The 21641-nt window shown below is 38.2% G+C and overlaps 1 protein-coding gene across 6 annotated transcripts in view; it reads right to left on the reverse strand.

The window, feature by feature from the left end:
• Window positions 1-21641, reverse strand: part of LOC114875061 (dystrophin) — a 351419-nt gene that overhangs the window by 62795 nt on the left and 266983 nt on the right. For all 6 annotated transcript variants that reach the window (XM_029184958.2, XM_029184959.2, XM_029184956.2 and 3 more), the window contains 2 exons: window positions 17401-17573; window positions 148-292 (listed from right to left, as the gene is read on the reverse strand). In XM_029184958.2, the coding sequence (XP_029040791.2) occupies window positions 148-292; window positions 17401-17573 (318 nt within the window). The remainder of the gene's footprint in view (window positions 1-147; window positions 293-17400; window positions 17574-21641) is intronic.

Raw genomic sequence — 21641 nt, forward strand, 5'->3', positions numbered from 1 at the left:
AACCCTTTCGTTAGATTATATTTTTAATAATTAAACCTTGCTATCTGAATGTGGAAATATTTTGCATCGTTTTAAATTGAGTTTCGTTCGTAATAGCGAAAGGGTTGAAGAAATATTACACGTTTACTATAATTTTTTTAAACTAACCTGTTGTTTTTGCAACGCAGCCACATCCCCGCGAACAGGACCCAGACCAGTGAGCTCGGTATCTTTTCTAATCACCCATTCAATTAGCTCTCGCAAAGACAGCAACAGGGCGTTCCAGTGTTCCGTGTTGCTCTCCAACCGATTTCTGTAAACAAAAAGGAATAATCTATTAGCAGTAAATTAAAAATAATAAAATTTCCATTAGACAATGATTAATTGGAAATGTAAACCAGAGAGGACATATATCAGCCGTGAAAATAGCAGGAAACGTGTATCTCAGGCCGTAAATACTGATAAGGGAACGGGTGAGCGTGTGTCGGAGCAAAGAAATATTTATTTTCCCGAGAAATTGAAAGAGAGCGAGGAAATGAAAGAGGTCGGTGATGAATGGAGTAAAGAGAAACATTCGTATGTACGAAAAGGGGAGAAGATACAGGGTTGAAGGTTGATGGAGGAAGAACCTTCAGAAAGGTGAAAAGAAAAAAAAAAAGAAGGGTAGACAATAATAAATGAAACAATAGAAAATCTCTCGAAATCTCATTAAAAAGGAACCTGTAAATTAAAGGAGAAACACAATTGAAGATGTTTCGGTCGGCAGAGAAGGGGGGGTGTAAAATAAATCATAGAAAATAAGGAACATTCCAGCGGTGGATTTAACAAGGGAGAAGCGACCGAAGGAACTTATCAAATTGGAAAAGTTGTGAAAGAGAAGAAGAAGGAGACAGGAAAATGAACGTCGACGTAAATACGAATACAAGAGACGCGACTGTTGCGGCGGGCGAGGGTGGCGCAGGAAAATAGGCAACTGGAATGAATAAGAAGAGAAAGAAATAGAAAGGATTGAAAGGAGTGAAGATCGAGGCGTGAGAGATGGTTGGTAAGGAGGGCAGGAAGGATGGCAGACGGGATTTAGATTTATATTCCGCCATTGTTGTACCGTCGTCGACGTAGCAGTACCTCACACCCTTAACATCAAACTCCTGTCTTCTCATCCCCGTTCGCGTGCAACCCTCCTTTTCATCGTCGAAAGCCACGCTCCCGTCCTACGGTATCGCGAAGGAACAGCCCCGCGGCCGGATATATTGCAGTTATTGTAACGTCGATGAAAGTCCTGCGGAATTCCGCGAGCCAGCTGTATACTTCCGGCGATCCGCGCGTATATATGTACACGTCGAATAGTTACCTTCTTCTCCCGGGAGATAAGGAGACCAGGATATATCATTGTGCGAGTACTAAAAATCGCTGAAATGGATGCTTCGACATTTCTTTTTTTTTTTTCTCTGGTAGGTAAATAAATTGGAACTTGCACCCCGAGGGTTTGAAAAAAAGAATCAAATTTGTAGAGTATTATAATAGAGCAGTAGATTAAATTGCAATAAGAAAATATTGTTCCAAATAGATTTACCTCTGGAAAATTAAAAAACTAATGGAGAAGAAGAGGTAGGGAACACAAGATATCAACTTGAAACTGATAAACGAACCAAATCATTTCAGATATCCAGGATACAAAGGATTTAAGCCGCTTTGAACGGAGCTGAAACTTCGAAAGCTGACCGCTTAGAAGCACTGTATGCCGATGGTATCTAAACCTGTAGGTTCCTGGCTAATAAACGTAACTAACGTGTCTGCTTGAACCATGAAACTAGACATTGCTAACATAGATAAATCAAATATCAACCTGTTAGCCAGAACTTGGGTTCCGATGAATACCGAAACGTTAAACCAGCAGCAAAATTCAATTCGATCTAATTTACAATAACAAGTTTCGTTTCATTATCATATACCACGGTGAGTTCCTTAATTTCAAGATTCTTTTTCCACTACTTTAATCGATCGAACAAAGTTAGCGAAGGGTGCGGGAAATCAGGGGATCCGCAAAAACGAGGGTGTTGATTTTCTAGCGGAAAGATCCTTCCGGCGGAAACAAATAGCCTCGACCTGGATCGATAGCGACGATGTCGGCTGTTTAATCGATGCGGTCGTCGAACGATTAATTGCACCAAGTTCGGTGCAGCCTGATTACCAGAGGGCCGAGCAACGGACGTACCTTCGGGTTAATGGAACATCAACGTAATCCGTGTTTGCGTTCGTACGTTACAGCCACAAAAAAGAAAGAACAGTTTCCGTTCGTTTTGCAAATGCCACGAACAGAAGGAACTTTTAACACGAACGGTATTTCACGTTCGTGCGATCGCATTTCAATTGGATGTTCTCCACCGAACAACTGTGTCCCCGGAAACGTTGAATACACTCTTACCACCGACGTAACGACCTAATGTAACATAAATCACTAAGAAATTCTACGGGAAACTGGCTAGGGAACTCAGCTGAAATTCTTTTAGAAACTATTGTACGTGAGCGATAATTCAGTTTCCACTTGATCCCTGGGAAAGGTATCGACAATACAATAGTATAGACCTTTAAAGGGTCTGTTGAAAAATAGTTTCTATGAAGTTCGCGTAGGATAAATGAATCGCTTTGCAGTTTTCAACAAGTTGTTCGTACCCTTTTCACAATCTTTTCTAATAAATTTTAAAGCGTTTTAAATAGCAACAAAGATTTCTAATGTTATAATTTAAATTGAGGTCCACTAATTTTAATGAAATTTTGATTTTCTTATTGTACACGTTGATATTTGTGTAAAAATAAATAAATTATTTAACGATATTGATATTCAGTTTGAAATTGAAACACCATAAGTGCAATTTTATGTCTTCAAATGAAATCTAATTACGTACGTCAAAAGTTTGAAACGAGAGCAGACGAGAGAATGAAGAAGCAGATTGAATCACGAAACGAAACTTTTGATTAGAGTGATGCCGGAAACGAGACCGGATTCGAAATAATTAAAACAGCGAAACGAATGCGTGGCAACGTAACGGACCATGGCGGTATCGGATAAGCCGACTTTCCATCTGGCTCGTCGAATTTTTATTTTCGTATCGTTCCTTTTCGTTTTTCCAACCGTCCGAAAATGTCACGTTTAAGCTTCTACGCTGACGAATTTCTGTTTAAAAAAATATCCTTCTGTCATATTTTTTCAAATCAAACAACGTTCGCCCGCGTTATCATTTCATGGAAAGATAATTCATGAAAAATGGAACGACAATTGACGCAACGTCAAAGAAGCTTTGCAATTTTTCATACGCAGTCTGTTTTTTCAGCACGGCTTTGATCGAACACCGACATTTTAGAAACTGCGATGAGCTACGGGCATTTTTTTTTTCTCTCTAACGCAGAAAATACCGATAGAGAAAAATATTGCATGGTTCAATATGGGTTATTTTTCTTATAAATGTAACAATCTACCGATGAATTGTCACAGCGGTCATTTCTTGTTGCGTTCAATGAAAATTTATCCTCTTTGTTTCAAAGTAAATGAATTTTTTATTATTATCTGAAGGTTTATTGTCAGAGATGACCAGCAAGATTTATTTTCCTTTTGCAAGATAAATAAAAAGGTGTTTCACGAAAACAGTAGACTAATTTGTGATGCTTCTAAACACCTATGGACGTTAATGACATTTCAGTATAATTTACAAGGCGGTTTAAGAATTAGCTTGGATTTTACCAGGAATAATCGCACAAAGGGTCTCTTTCACTGCCTCCTATCCGCTATATCGCTTCCAGTTTAAACCACGCTTTCAACGCGAGTTGAGCACTCAGATAACAGCGGTAATGAATTTAAAAAATAATAAAAAAGAATTGAATCTCGCAAAAAGACTGAAGCAGCTCGTAAACAGGATAGACTGACAGCAGCGAGCTTTAAAGAGGGCTTTGGATCGCGACGAAACATTTAAACGAGACCATCGTGTTTCCGTTTTCCTTTGAGCAAATGCTCGTGTTATTTATTTATTTAAAATGGAAACAACATTTCACTTCCCTTGTTAATGGAATTATAAATCATCCCAATGACTATCTGTCAAGTTCTTTTTTTCAAATTTTAATATAATTATTATCTCCTCGTCGATAATCTTCAAAATTATGAGAGATATTCCACTTAGCATTTCTGTAGATTAATTCTCAATTAACCTATTTTAGAATCTCAATTTTCGATAGAAGGATAATTTCATTTCTCGATTTATTCGTAGATTTTTCATTCAATTTCCAATCAGACTTTCTTTTCCATTATTTTCAACCCCCTCCCATGAGTTCATTTTTTGACTACAATCAATTCTTTATATTTCACCATTCTATTTCTCGAATTCTACCAAAAGTGCTCTCAAACTTCATCTTCAACTAGGAACCGTATTTTCCTCGCGATTTTCAAATTTCCACCTCTCGTAATCCCGGTTTTTCCAGCCCCGAAGAATCAGCCTCTCGGCGAACGTTTAACCAAACTCTTCTACATCGAAATCGCAGAGATCCGTTCGATTTTCATCCTGCGAATCGACTCGCGCGTCCCGTGCCGAGTTTTGCCATCTCGATCCCTTCGAATCCATTGACAGAATCGCGGTTCAGACGCGCCAGTAATCGACTCTTCTCGCGGAAAAGCGGAAGAAGCAGGGAGAGAGATCCGCTCGACAAAGCCTTTTGATCTATCACCTCGTCGCCGCTTCTTGCCCGCCGTTTTCCATCGAGACTACTCGTCCTCGTGGTTTCGTACTCGTTCCACCGGTTAACGCAATAAAGTCGGCAAATGGAATTGCCGCGAACGGGCGGACCGTTATAATTCAACTCCGGGGAACAATTTACCGACGCGATTCCAATCCGAACAAGGGGTCGGATCGCACGACAAAACCGATTCAAACTCGACCGATAAACAACAATAACCGGGCACACCGTTAACATTTATGCCCGAGCGATCCTACTTCCGTTTCCTCTTGGGATCTTCTATGAAACGGTTTAAACGCACGATGCAAGAAACGTTATCTTAGGACATGGAAGATGATGTTAAGTCGTGTAAGAAGAAACGGAAGAATTGATCGTTTGTAAATGGGGTAAATTATACTAATTTTGGCATTGTATTAATTATTGACATTTGCAATTTTGGTAGGAGTTAATAAAAATTTGTTAAGAATTTCATTTTTTGGATACCTTCTCTTTAACACCTTGCGAGTCTAGGTGGAACGTGAAGAATCGGTTACTCTGGACACCGTCACGTACCCTTAAGAGCAACCCCTCTTCAAAGGGCGCGCTCTTCTCATTCTTAGCCTGTGGTCCGACACGCTTAACATCTAATGAACCTCTTCTCTGGAAAATTATTTTCTATTTCTTTTCCTTTTTATTTTAAGTTATTCTGGTCTGTTGGTTTTCACCTCGTTTCTTACAAAGAACTAATTTAACACTCCTTCTGATTACCAAATTAAATATTACAAATGGTAATACCAATTTCTTCTCGAATTTTTCTAATTTTGTGAATTCGTATATCGGTCAAAGTACTTTCTTTTGGCAACGGGTTCGAGAGGAAACAAAGCGCAGCTTTAACGGGTCGAGAGAGTGAAGTTTAAACGAAATTAACCATTAGCTACTTAGTCGGTTACTCAGGTTGTAATAATAGCCGGGCACGGAATCGGGAAGTTTTATGGTGTACGACGTTATATACGAGCGATAAACTTTCGTAAATTCCGAAATCCAGTCTCGCTTTATACGAGCCTCTAATTTAATAACTGGCCTCCTTTACGATTACGGCCGGGCAGCAAATTAAACGGATTAAGCAGTGCCGATAAATGGCATTTCGAAAGTGCTTAACGCCACCCCTTTGCGAGCCGAGGAACGCGAACGTGGGTAGCATCGATTATGTTAGTACAAAATTCTAATGGTGTAGTTATGACACGGATTTTCCACTGAGCAATGTTGAAATATTTTTCAACTCATAATTAGACATTTTAATTAATATTTTGGTGGCTGCAATTTGGTATGTTTTTTTTTCTTTTCTATTTGAAATTTTCCTAGACGTGTTTTTGTTTAAAAAATTGTGGATTACTATGTTGAAGCAGGTTACAGAGAAGGTTGTACTACCAACGAAGGGTTAAGTTATTTCAACCACGAAAAACAATACCATTGTTACCTCACATCAAACAGCACCCACTAGTTTCTCCGGTTGTGCATACACCACCGGACAAGCCAATGGAATTAGCACAGTCTACGTTTGGTCAGACTTTGTTCTAGATTCGGTGTAATTCAATAAGCTTTCAGTTCATTCCGATCGTATCCAGAAACTCTGTACCAGCAATGAAAATCTAAATCTTCCTGCTAACAGCAGCATTTCTGTCGAAATAACGTGTAAATCCTGCACGAATTCAGCTACGAAATTAAATTAAAGAATTGGCTACGAAATTTAATCACCTCGTATTTAATTAACAATAGAGAGAAAGGAATTAAAATTTAACACCATGAGACAAAATTTTAAATTTCACGAAGACAATTCAAGATGCGATAGGAGGATGACCAACAAAGAGAAGAAAAATCTTTCTTAAGCCTCTTTCCACCGAGCGTTTTGAATATTGAATTAAAATCGTAAGATCGCGACGACCCAGTGACCGACCGTTGCTCTGCCCCTGGTGACGTGAACGGATCTTTTGTTCCAAGAGAAACTCATTTTCAGATCTCCCTTTGAAGCATCGAGACCTCACCTCCAGGCATGAAACTATTCTTTCATTTTTTATCAACGCCTCGTGCTCCCCTTTTGAAGCCGTGCTTCCTTAAGGGTTGAAGCGTACGACGGACAGACCATTTCCTTGGACATTTTCTATGTCGATACCAGATTCTTTCGTTCCATTTCTCGACTGAAGTGCAAGAAATATTTCAAAATAATGCATTCAATTTGTAGAATCTCTATACTTCTATTTTCCTTGCTATTCAAGAACCACTTATGATAAACTTTGATTAATTAATTAGGCGAATTGGAGGTACTCAAATATTTTCAAAGGAAATGTAATCGTTTGAAACGAATTTTATAACGAATGATAGACATCGATCTCTTCGACACACGAACGATCCCAGAAGATGGAACAAAAGATAGTACGTGGAGCGTGAAACCGGCCCAGATGACCCGGTGACACGCCTCGAAATTTCTAATTTCCGGTTGGATAGAAACGGCGACACCGTCTGAAAATTCCGACGCCCGGAACGTCGCGTCGCCAGGGGATGAAAGTCAACGAACGAACTCGTCAGAAACGAGACGAGCCGTTCCTTCGCACCCCCGCGAGGAAAACCAGAGGGCATCGTCGTCTGTTTTCCTTCGGGCTGAAATCTCTGACGTTCAAAGTAAAATCCGACGAATGAAGTTTCCGTGAGAACAAAAGAAGCCATCTGGGAGAGGACTATTCATAGGGGAGGAAATGGTGATTCGAGAGATGGCGTCTTTTGGGGTGTATCAGCACCGTTTGCTACTCGAAAGTATGATGAAAGATCGCCAGGATATAGAAATCCTAAATTGTTCTCTCATCCTTGAAGAAAAATACTTTGGAAATTCTTTGATACTCGAAGAGATCAGTGAACAGTGATGAAACTACAATTTATTAAATTCGCCCAAAATTTCCATCATTAGAAAGAAAATTAATACTTAACTGAAGAAGGTCCCACGTCGATCGAAATTGTAATCAAATTGACAAATATAATTTTGTATACCCATCGACGATTTAACTATAATTTGAAATGGACGTCATTCGAGAAGAGGCCGACCAATTCATCGGCGGTCAGATTTGATTACAGATCGAATTAATCTATGCAGATTAAACGCTTACCCATCGGTGGAACTACGGAACGCTTTTCCCCGGAATGACTCGAGCCGGCAGTTCGATTAAACGCTTACTGCGATGAGTTACGTTTCTGTTTGCAATAACGAGTGCTTTAAATCGGAATTAATATACGAGATTTATTAAAGGGAACACCTAGTCGAACGTGGACGATAAATCGACGCGACAGCAGGTCCACAAAATCCCTCGTTTACTCGCCGTGTACACGCGCGCCAGGATTTAGACTGGCTAAGTAAACTGTGGCTCCTACATAATTCTAAGAGAATGTAATGTCGCCGAGTGTAATCCCTGGAAATACGCGCATGTAACAAGATACGCTCTGAAAATCCATCTATGCGGTAATAAAAAATGTTTTGACACGTTTGAAGTATCTATTTAGATAATATATTATTAATTCGCCACCTTCGGTTAACCCTTAATTACCATATCAGGGTCATATTCAACCCTGTTAAAATTAATGTACTTTTTCTATTCATACAAAAAATGTTAAAAGATGATAATTCCAAAATCTTACATATGTATTAAAATTACAGAGGGTCCATGTTAACCCTGTCAATATAATTAATTTGTCATCTTTGGTTAACCCTTAATTACCATATCAGGGTCATATTCAACCCTATTAAAATTAAATTTATACTTTTCCTATTCATACAAAAAATAAAAAAAATAAAAATTCCAAAATGTTACACATATATTAAAATTACAGAGGGTCAATGTTAACCCTGTATATCAGGGTCATATTCAACCCTATTAAAATTAAATTTATACTTTTCCTATTCATACAAAAAATAAAAAAAATAAAAATTCCAAAATGTTACACATATATTAAAATCACAAAGGGTCAATGTTATCTCTGTCAATATACCTTTCTACCCCAAAAGCAGTTAAGGGTTAACAGGTTGAAACGGCCGCACCGTTTTACGAGCTCGTATAAATGTGTATTGATTCCAGGACAGATAGACGTTGTACAAGAGAGTGTATTCCAGGTTCCAGCGATTCTCGAGGATACAGAATGGCTAAGTAAACCGGTCGGGTCGCATCTGGCTTGAACGAGACGTAAAGCCCCAAAATATAGACGTCGCGAACACGCGGATACGGTTAGGGAAGGCGCAAGGTGCATTTAGGCGGCCACGAAGCAACCATCCAACGTTGGAAAACCGACAGCTCTTCCGGAGATTAACGTTAAGCCACACCTTATCATACTTTAAGCTCGTGCCGCTATCGTGCATCCGATACACCGTTGGAAACACGTACCGCCGGAGCCACGTAATGAGTTACGACTGCTCGGAGACCGGAAGGAAGGAAGGAAGGAAGCTTCGGCTTGAGCGACAGCTTGATTTCACTGCATTGGTATTGCTGGTTACAGTCCGGTTTGCGATATAATACAAAACAAGGAGAAAATTCTAACGCGACTGAGAGAGGACAATTCTTTAATCACAAACGAAACGTTTCATTTCGCTAAAAGGATGGACGTAGCAAGAATTAATTTTGAAATTCGAATTTTTATAATTAGGGGATACCTTTTAGGAAAATTTTAATAATATAGAAAATAATGTAATATGTCGCGTGTTTAAAGTATCGAAAAATTTTAATCCATTATCTCCGGAGTGGAAATTCTAGAAGGAAAAGCCATCGAACGGTCGCAACGAATTTTCTGCTAGAACGATGGTCATCCTCGTGCCCTGTATCTAACCATGTTTCTGTGTCTTCCAGCATCGTGTCGACGTCACGTAAAAATAACTTCGATTTCCTCGGCCCGTTGAAAAGAGAGAAACATATATACACCGTTTCGGTGGCGGAAAAGCGGTGTACGTGACAGATTTCCGTGTGTTCGCGAAACGACGGGAAAAGAACGGCTATGTACAGAACCGACTGATAAGGGCCCACGGTGATTCATCACGATCCGCGATTATCTACCTGTCACTTCCGGTTCGGCTGGTGTGCAACGAATCAACTATCTCCACCCTCTGCCATCGTCGCTACAATTTTTTTCCTTTTTTTCGACATTCATTCACTGTTTCATTTTTCTGTTATTTTACTTTAATAAAATTTACGTTACAGGAGGTTCAAAAAATTAGAAAATGGCATGGTTTCCTGGGGTGACGTTTAAAAATTTAATAAGATAATAGAGAATTACGAAAGGGTGGCCCTGCAATTGAAATATTTTAATATCACCATTTCATGTTCGCGAACAATGGCTGAGATTCAAGCGAAGGAAATTCAAAGAAAGATAATAAATGGCGGAATAGTTGGCATACAATGAAATCGCAACAACTAGCGTTATAACTGCTTGCATCGAAGACGATGCAACAATGAAACGACGTAAGAAATGGAATTCTGCAGCCGACAGATGCAGAGACGCGAATGAAAAATTGCATCGTGAAGAACGTACTTGCATGAAGAAATGTAGCTTCTCTGGTTGAAGCTCTGCTTTGCTGGTGAATAGATTTCAGGGTTAGAACCGTGTAACAGGATGAAACTGAATCTTCCGAAAAGTGGATAGCTTAGAATCGTGAAATTGAAAGGGAAATTTTCATTTTTCCAGTCGATGACGCGTACGCTTTGCAAATATTCGAACATTTATAAACAGCAGGGCGGAAACGAATCTTCGAACGATCGCTTCCGGAAAAGTCGCGACGCTTTCACGCGAAAACAATTTCCACGACGAGCCGGGGAGGAGATGACGTTAAAGGAAACGCAGCCGGGGCGGAACGAGCTTTGAAGTCTTTTGCTAGAGAAGTACGTCGTAAACGCGACCCTCTACCAACCTACAACGCGTGTGTTTTATAGTTTCGATGATTCCTACGCTTCGACGTGCAACGCTTCGCGCCCAACTTTGCGACACGTGAACGCGCGAGTGCGCTAATCGTGTCGCGAGTAATGGCACCGTCTACCCGCTCACGAGAGCCGCGGCATCTTTAATTATTCCTCCCGATTCATGCTCCCGACCAACAACCGTGCTTACCGCCTTTGCAACCCGTGCGTCGCCGTCTTCACGGAAGAAATCATCCTCTTCGCCCGACGAACACTTCGACTTTCAGCCTCCTCTTGTTTCTCGTGATCATCTCTTTTTATTTTCTGATACGTCTGCCATACGTTACGGAACCGCTTACGATAATGAGATACGTATAGAAATATGAAAGCGTTGAATTTTCATGAAAATAATAAATGAAATTTGTGAAAAATAGAAAATGGTAATTAATGAAATTTTCAGCAGCTTCAAAAATATGACAAGCTGGTGGTATTAAAATTCATATACTAATTTCAGGAGATAGCAAGAGGAAAATTTAATTAAGAAGATAAAACGATTATAATTAATTCAACACTTTCTTTTCATTTTTTTTCTTTATATTCTCCCAAAATCATTCCCATCTACTTCTGCAAGTAGATAACAATGAGAAGCACAGGTGTAACAACTAATGAACCGAATTCAGCGGAGTAGCACGATACAAAATTTTCTCCCTTGAATCATCCCCGACCCCATTTTCCAATTCGCTCGTACAAATTCTCGTAGAGTTCGCCGACGTTTATTTTTTTTTTTTTCACTCCGTTTCGAATAGCTTGTGCAGTAGGTTTGGGAGAGAGAAAAAAAAAAAAGCGGCGGCCGGATGTTGAACAAGTCCGAAAGGTCGGCGTATCCGACTACCGGATGCAGCTACTGCCCTTTTCGCGTGCGTGCCACGGTAACTAATTGCTCCAGCTATTGATTTTACCTGCTACCGGTATCCTGTTTGCAGCGAAAATCCGTCGCAATGAAAGTCGTTGTGCCGATTTTTATCTCGGTCATGGTTCCCTCTGCTCTCGTTATAAATCTCTGTCCACGCTAGCGAAGAATAAAGTTTCTGTGATTTTTATTGTACCGTTCGCGCGACGTTGAACTTTATACATTCGACAGCGAACCGTTGATAGCCGGCTACGATATATTTTAACGACGATAGAGAGCTTCTATGTTTTCACCCCTAGATCATATTAAAAAAAAATACAGTGCTGTGAAAAACGTTATTTAATGTTTGATAAATTTTAATTTCATTTTTCGAAGAAGCTAATTTAAATGTAACAAAAGATTAATTATTTAAATGATCGAAAATGATTGTTTCATAGAAAATTTATAGAAAAATGATGTAAAGCTGGTGAATTTAATTGCCATTATAATATATATAGTATAAATAAATAGAATAAATAAATTATTATTGGATTAAGTTGTATCTTTTATTACCTTTGATATTTATTCATTATCTGACCGACACTGATCGAAACAAAATAACATAGTTAGCTGACGAGTTGGTGTTTACAACTTGAGAAAGAGAGGAAGTACCAAAGCAAGCAACCAATTCTTTGTTTGTTCGTAACAATGTACTTTGTTCGAAACTCTAGAAACAAGCGAGTTTCGCTATAAGAGAGGAAAAGGATTGTGTAATTCGTACGGCAAACAACAGCGGCAGACAGCTGTTGCACCGGCAAAAAGGTTACGACATCTGCGAACGAAAGCTGTTGCCTGAATGCCCAGGAAATTAAACCGAATTATTCTTTAAATGGAAATCAGGCTATCGTTGTTTACCGATAAATCTTTACTTCGACGTGAAAGTTAATATATTTTCGAGAATTCTCCGATAGTTTCAGAGAGCAATCGGATCTAGTTAAAAGTTTTTACAGAAAGAATTCGAACTGTTAACAACTTCTGTAACTTCAGAATAGACAGACAACATTTTACATATAAATATTTCTGAAGTTTTTATATCCTTTGCATACTATAAAAAGTCGAAGAGTTAAAAAAATAAGAAGAATACGGTTCCTAGATCATTAACCCTCGGACGGCGGACCATGGAGAGAGGCCTAATTTATTCTAATCTTGTATTTTATATTATTATTATTTCCTAAATTTTATACTCTTTCGTTTGAAAATGATACATTTAACTTCCCTTTGAAGAGCAGCTCAATTCATCCCCCAGAAATCAATACGATCCTCGCTTAATTAGAAAACTGTTAATAAGAGATAACGAGAGGGGTAAAATCGATACGTATTTTCTATTAGGTGATCAAACCCATCGTGACATCCCATTAAAAAGGTAATCCTCGGAGTTAAACAAAAGTGAAAAGGGTAGCATCCAGTTAAAATACATGCCAACCGAGCTTCTGTCCAATGAAATAACGGAATCGACCTGAAAATCGGTGCCAAAAACGATCTCTGCTCGAATTATCGGGATCAGCGTTTCCGATAGTATTTGTGGTCCAATCTAGCCTGGAAGATGGTCAGAATTGGCCAACGAAAAAGTAAAGAAGATGGTCTCTGATAAATATGGCCGTCATTTGAAGAGATGGAAGCACTCGTGGTGGGCAAAAAAAGAGTTGAAATGACGAGAATAAAAGAAAAAGGGAACGCTTCCGTTCGGTTACTCCGTGTCCCCCTACTCTCTTCCGGTAATCAACCTCCACGAGCTTGAGACAGCGCTTGGACTAATTAATGGAGACTGATTGCTCGGCTCTATCCGGGTTAACCCGTTGCTGACTCCGCTTTATCGGTGCTACTTAAATTTTCGAGTCCTTCCGCGAACCACAGAACGATTCCAACCCTTTCAACGAACACTTTGAAATCCGGGGATTGAAATTAATGCACCGGGAGAGAGATGTCCCGTTATCGGGATCACGCTGAGACTTTTATACCAGCGTGCTCGTTTAGGAAATAAAAAGTACGCGTTCGTGGAAAACTGTAATTTTTGTCCTACAATTTTTGTACCTACGAAACGTTGGATTTACGAACATTGTAACAGTTAGCATCGGATACTCTGTGATTTTGTAAATTTCAAAAATTTTTATCAGACATAGAATAAAATCTGAATTTCCACTAAAATGGAAAATTCTTCAATTATAATTTGAAAGTAAAACAATGAAACTACACTGATGATTATTTCACCGAACAAAATCGTATCCTGCAATTCAAGCAAACTTCCTTTTCTCCGAATGAACTTTGTGTAATCCTTTCAAGTTTCCGGATTAAAGAGAACAGTCTAGTTTTATTTACGAGACAAATTCTTGGAAGATGGTACCCTTTTACTTCGGTTTGCGAAACATTATTAAAACCTCGTGCCCTCCTTGTCTATCTATTTCTCCAGAGTACACGGTCCGGAGGATGTCAATAGGAAATTTCAAAGAGCTTTCTAATAAAATACAAATGTCTGTAAACTCGGAAAACATTATGATGAAGCAACAGTTCTACGAAATAGAAGTTCCTGTTATCTCTGTCCAAACAGAGGAGGGATCTTTATTAAAGCTCGCGGATGAGATTGAAACGCGAAACCGGGATGGAAATAACTCGCGATGAAAACGTATGATCTCTCTGGTGGTACATCGGGATTTACTTTCGACCGGTCACCGTCGAACCGCTTAAACTTCCGTCGAAAATTTCCATCGTAGTTTCACATAGAATTCGCGCGGTTGTTCAGACAGAGAAGTTTCCTTTCAAGTTGCACCGGATGAATCCGATTATGCACGCCCGCTGGAAACGCCGGCGAAACTTGCTCGAGAAAGGATTCCCTTTCGAAAACATAAGTCACGCGATATAAAGTGTATACATAGTGTTTCATAATACATTCGCGTGTTACGGTACGTGAAATTAACGACGAAAGTTCGTGAATATATCTATCATCATTGTCATCTTAACAAATTTGGAAAATTTCTTTTCATTAAATTGAATTTATATTCTTATCAGTTACAAAATATAATTTTTCTTCGACTCTCGGCTAATAAACATTTCGTTACCAGTCGACACATACAAATGGGAGAAAGGGAAAATTGATTGCATTAAGCGAGAACAATATATGAACATAGGATTCTGAATTTCCTGAACGTTTCCCCGTCGCGTTTCAGTTCACCGTAGTAATTTTTCATCGACGGATTTCAAGGAACTCTGAGCCTTCTTTTTCCATCTTTCGGGAATTGAAAGATGAATAGAGTTTTTCAACGCAGAACGCTGGAAAAAAGCAGCGCGGTAATTTTTCACCAGCGTATTTCACAAACTACCGAACCGTTCTCTTTTTCTGGATATAGAGAGAGAAGAACGGGTAATACACAAAGAAACAGAAGAATATGTTATTTTTCCACGAACTGGAATACTATGGTAATAGAAACATGTCGCGCTAATTTGAAAAAGATGGCTAATGCTTATATTTTTAAAAAGTGCATTTAGATCATCAGACAATGCAACTTTGTATGAAATATATTCTCATAATTAGTAAAAAAGAATTGTGAATAAATTTCAAGAGAACAGGTAATTATTTTCATAATTAGAAGTGAATTTCTGAGAACGTATATATACGCCCTTTGTAAATGATTATTCGTCTTCGGGGAACGTATATATACGTCGTTGGTAGCAAGAGGAATTAATGGTTCAACGACCGAATCCACGCGATCTAAGGGTAGATTTTCGATGCACTAATATCAAAGCAACCCCTTAGTTTGTCAGTCAAAGTTTCATGGGAAATCCCAGGTGGGTTGATCGCGAAATGTCTACAGGAAGATCGTGTAAACCACCATAATGTACTCAAAGATTTCGTCTCGCCCTCTTTCGTGGCGACAATTTCTGCTTAGGAAGGGTATTACCACGACGCATAACTGCTATGTTATCAAAGGAGAATGGCACGTTGAGAATTTCCAGCTTCATAGTTAACCTACTGCGTGTGCACACCCCCTGACCCTCCACCCAGCTTGGAAATCTTTGGAATTGTTCGCGCGTCAAAAGCCATTGTTACGACAATGTTGTCCCCCAGGATAATTCTTGGTTTTGTTGTTTTATGGATTTACGAATATCCATTTTCCAATTTTTTTTTAGCTAAAGTATTTACTGGTTGGGTTTCAACAATGGAATTTCAACCCCTTGATTTAGTATCCTTTTCAGAAATTACATTCGATTTTTTCAGAATTAGTTTAGTAACTGAATGTTAGAAAAATAAAAATGTAAATTTTTTATTTTGTAATATATGTAATTCCTTATTAAAGTCGAGTGTCAATTATTTTTGCAATGTCAAAATTGCGTTTTTTAATTTTTTTATTGGCATTTAACACTGAGTTGATCCTAATTTACACTTACAAATAAAAGAATGTAAAAGTTTCATCGATGTTAACGTTTTGTTGTTACATTACCTTAAATCATTTTAATTCTGTGTTTTACACCGAGGGAATAAAATCGGCCACGCGTTTCATTTCGAATTCCATCCGCGTTAAAAGTCACTGTAACATAGCGACACGTTTTCCCATTTTTCCCCTGATTTTTGTAAATCGACCGACCACCCTTGCGCCACTCCAGTTGACACCAGTTTAATGCATTTTTCAAATATGCTAGGGCTTCATAAATCGATCCGAACGCGTGGAATAGAATTTGAAATGAAGTTTTCGGAAATTCACGGGCTTCGAATGGAAAAAAAAAGAGAAAATAAAGCGCAGTTGTATTCTTTGAGAAGAGAGGTTCGCTTTTGCTCACTTTTCGATTCATAGCTTTTTTATAACAGAAGTGCATTAAAACATTTCACGATTTTAATCACTAATTTCTCTGCCTTTTGCATTCTACTAATAAGAAAATAAAACATCTGAAATCTAACGATAAATGATGCTCTTATATTTTACAGAATTTTATTCTGTATGAAGAAAAATTCATCAAAAAAAAACACTGAAAATAGAGAATTCGCACAGCCGATACAACACATGAATCTCCATAGCTACAGGCGATCGCTAAAGCTCGGTAATATTTCAAAATCAAAGTCGTTCGCGGTTATTTCCTTCTGTTTCCTTTCCTACCACATTTCATCCCTCTCCTCCTCTCATTTCCAACATCAGATTCTACCCGTTCCACCCTTTCTTCCCCTTTTCTTTTCTTTTCATCTCCACACCTTATTTTCTAGCCACCTACTTTCTTTTCCCTTTAACGCGCTCTCCCTCATTTTTTCCTCGTTTCCCCAAGATTATATTTCTCCGAAATCCCGTTTCCAATTTTTATCCCGTTTTCATCCCTCTATTCTCACCCCTGCCCCCGCCGTTTCAACTTATCTCGCGTAATTCATTCTTCTGAATTCTCGGCAGCCACTTTTCGCTGGCGCGCACGCAAAATGAAATGTCTGCCTCGAAACGGCGCACCTGTTACCGCTTACAGGAGCTGAAAAACTTCAACGCTCCACCTGTCGTCGTTCTCACCGCGATCACTAATTGGGTTTTCGAAAAAAAAAATAAAAAAACAGAGAGGATAGAGAAATGCACCGTTACCGAAGAAAAACGGAGAGAAAAGGGTAGAGATGGGCGAGAACCCGAGAATGTCGGGTCTGGACGGTTTAAGGATTCTTCTTAGAAATAAATTGGATTCTTGAAAGTATCTTACGACAAAGAAATGTTGGGATTTCTGTGATTTCGAAATAGTTTGCAGAATACTTAAAATTTCATGAATTTCTAAATTTTTATGCCGTGAGATAATCTCGGAAGTCCGAACGTATTTGACCTACTTAGAACATTAGATATTAGAAACTTAGGGTTTATACACACCCTTAGAGACGAGGATAGACGTTTCACTTACCTTATTGCCATACTCTTCGCTTTCAAGTGATGCCATCTCTGGTTCATTTCATCCAGTCGTCGTTGTAGCATAACAGCATCATCCTGGCTGGCAAGGGAGCTTAACAACTTCCGCCCTGTACCATTCAGGGATGCATAAACGTCCCGGTGTGTTTCGATCTCCGATTGAAGATCCTGCAACAAAAATAATAACTTATGTTAATTTGAGATTCGAAAAAAAAAATTATCACAACATTATTAAAATTACGTTACAAAGTTTGATGTATTAAATTAATGGTATCTGAATTATCGATAAAAGCAAAACACTAATTGCATCACGGTCGTTCATGAAGTAAAAACCAACTTTCGGTCATGCATGAAAATGAATGTGTATGGATAATACGAAATTTCAAGCATTAATAAGTAAATATTGTTCCGGTATTACAAAATCTGCATTTAAGTGGTCATTTTCATCAAACCTTAATATTCAAATTAATATACCGTCAATATTATGTTACGGTAAATCATTTGAAATTTCTACGCGGATGCTTGGATAAAATACATTAAAAATATTTCTCTACCAGTGGACGACGTTATTGCGCGAAGAAACATTGTTGTCCCAAGGCGCCATACGGCAGGGATGGAATTTCAAGAATTCCGGCAATATTTTCAGCGAATTTTCTCAACAAGAACGCGTTGAAAATATTCGCTAGATGCGGAGAAGACATTCGCAATATTCTGTCATCGCGATGACGTGAATTGCGGCGAACGTTTGGGCAGAAGTGATTTATGCACGCTTCCGGTGTACATCGGCGCCCGTCGAGTCCGGTGTTGACGTGCGCCGTCGGACGTCCAATGAAAATAAATTGACCAGGATGCAAGTGAATTAAGAAATATTCGTAGCCGCCTTCGTGTGGCATGCTGCTACCTTGCTCGTTTCCCATTTCACCACGGTTTTCCTCTAGTTCAACTACCGAAAATTCAATTCCCACGGATCAACATAAACTGGTATTACACCTCCTCAATAAATCGTTTATACACGCCGGTTTCATAGGATATGATGAATTTAAATCCCCAGCCATTTATGGTGGCAGGGAAATGCATATCTGACAGGTAGACAGCTTTACACTATCCATTTCGAAACATCACAAGTCTGACAAGATTTCATGACATAAAAGTATCATGAAATAGGGTATCAGTTTTATTAATTTCAAGTTTAAAGTGTACTGAAAATGACCACATACGCGTTTTATTATTATAATTCATATAAATTTGTTAATTGCTAATTATAACAAACAATGACTGATTTTGAAAGGACAGAAAATTTGGTGTAAATTGATGATATAAAAATTTTACTAAATAATAACTATATTATATCAATTTAAAACTCAAAGTCTATTAAAAATTATCTCTTATGCGATTTATTATTATAATTCATATAAATTTGTTATTTATTAATTATAACAAACAATGACTGATTTTGAAAGGACAGAAAATTTTATTTAAATTGATGATATAAAAGTTCTATTAAATAATAACTATATTATATCAATTTAAAACTCAAAGTCTATTAAAAATGACCATATAATCACTTCATTAAAATTATGAACACAAAATGATTGATTACTAATTACAGGAAACAATAACCGATTTCCAAACGCATAAAGGTTGGCAAGATTTGATAACATAAAACAATTGTAAAATAGTACTTGCATTATCTCAATCTGAAGCTAGAAGCTTGTGTTTTTATCCCCAAAACAACCACTGCACCTGCAATTCGGCTATAGAGTTTCTCTGCCGTGGAAACAGATAATAATTCAACAGCTTTTCTTGCCGCGACGTGGATGTTAACTTCTATAATTCACGGAAGCACGGATTGAAAGTCGTTCCAGAATTGAATACACCAGATTCACCTGTGTACTTCATATTTCTCGTTGCACCGGCCACCAGCCTTAATCCGATGGCGTTTGCCACTTTCTCACTGGCTACGACCGTTTTATACTTGCTCCATTTTCGATACACACGATAGAACGATTTTAAGGGACAACGAAATATTTTTGTTGCACTGTGTCGACCATCCTCACCGTTCGAGGCCTATGTCGACAATGATCGTCGCAACACGCGACCTAAGAGATTAGAGGATTAAAGCGAGGATGTAAATAGTTCGCTCGCCTTGTTGTTGTGGATGGATTATAGAGACTTGATCGTAACACAAAGATGAATCACGACTACAACTTCGATGAAATTATGAAAGGAAATAATATTTCTATGGACATGAAGATTTGTTACTTGGAAGAAGAGATTTTTCTTTTTTAATTAATAGAAATTTGAATTGGAATGATAGTTTTAAAAATTACTAAGTATTATTTTATGAAGTAAATCTTTTAAGACAAAAGTCACAGTGTAACTTATTAAAAATATCCTCGCTTTTTGTGGATCAACCTGTATAAGCGTAGTAAATACAGAGGGCAAATGTTGTGACGCGTGTTGTGCAACGATGCAAAACAGCTGCCTCAAAAGCTTCAGTACATCCATCAAAACGCTTTCCGTCGGAATTCTCGTTGAAAAGCCGAATCGGTGGCGTTTAATTGGAACAGTATAGCGCGTCAATTTAAAAAGCAAATCTCTGCGGTTGTAGAAAGGTTGTACAGTCTCTTTTTCAACGTAGATATCCCGGGAAGTTAAAAAAAACATCGAAATATCAAAAAATACTTTTCAACAAATTTTCAGATCTAAGCAATAAATTATTGAATACTGATCGATGCACGGTCTTAACTGCATGCTTTCAATGCAGATTAAATTTTCCGGATAATGGGTAACCGTGAAGTGATGCAGGTGAGCCAAAGTAACGGGGAAAGAAGCGTTCAGAGGAAATTCGATGTAAAAAGAGCAAAAAGTGAAGCGTTTTTATCTAGTCCCCGATGCTCGTGCTTCTTATCGCGGTGACCGTGGCGCAATTAGGCAAATTGCACGTTATCGATGCTGCGTCCTGAATCGGCTACTCGTTGCCTTTTTTCTCCCTTTTACACCACTTTCTTTTTTCATTTCATTTTAGAGAAAAATTGGGAAGCATCGTTGCTGGGAATTGCTAAATCTCGACGGACGATTTTATTCGCGGCGCACGTACAGGGTGTATGATACAAAAATAAGTTTTCGCGAAAAATAAAGATATTTTCAAATTGTTTAGTCTTATTGGCGTCGTTTCTACTGGAAAATTTTTAATAAAATTATAATCAACTTACACTTCTGTTTCTCATTATTGCTTCACTGTATTTCTTAAAGAAAAATAACAAAATTGAATATACGCAATATGTATTCTGCTACGATTGATATTTAAAGAAATTACGCACACGATGGTCCTTCGCAAACTGCGGAGTTAGAACTGTCACCCCCTAGACTACCACCCCATCACGTGAGACTTTTGTTCCCATAGTAACGCAGAATTCGCGTGTGTTCTTTAGAATTCAAACGAAATAATTACTTGCGTGTGATTAATTGATAAAGCGAATGGTTTTAAATTAAAATATTAGAGTCCGTATCGATTAAATCAGACGATTTGATCGTTTCAATTTTACTGTTATTTTTATTCCAAATTATCGGTTCGGTATCGTCGATTCATAACACATTCGATTATTCCCGACGGTTTCTCGCAAACAGGGTCAATTAAATCAATTCCGCGGGCGTTCGTGCAGTGTTCCGATTCAAATCGAAGTTCAGCTTTGCCCGGAGGCATAATGCACGTTTTCGTGCCTCTCTGCTCGGTAAGGACGTAATATTACGTCTTCTAGGCGTAGACCGCTTTATTACCCAGCGTTCCAGCTCCTAATAATATTCCGTACACATGGTATACGCAATTGCCAAAGGAAAATCCGGTTACCAGCGTCTCGCGAATTATATTCCCTCATTTATCATCGCGTACACGTAACGAGTTCCGTTATTCCCAAATGAAACGAATACATAACTTCGTTAATTAATTAAATTATTTATGGATTAATATCACACTTGGGAAACTTTTGCGAATACAACAATAGCATTCTTAATTAGAAATTCAAATTTATATTGGTTTCGAACGTTTAAGGGTTGATGGTAAGAAAAAATATATAAAACGTGTTTGTAAGCAAGAAAATAACAATAATATATAAATATGTATAACGTTATCTGTAATTCTATTGAATTCATAATATTTATTCAATTAAAATAATTTTCATCAGAACAAAGTTTTTAATTATTCTTTAACTCGAAAACCACCCTGCTAAATGAATT

This window comes from Osmia bicornis, chromosome 13, assembly GCF_907164935.1.
Source record: "Osmia bicornis bicornis chromosome 13, iOsmBic2.1, whole genome shotgun sequence".
NCBI lineage: Eukaryota > Metazoa > Arthropoda > Insecta > Hymenoptera > Megachilidae > Osmia > Osmia bicornis.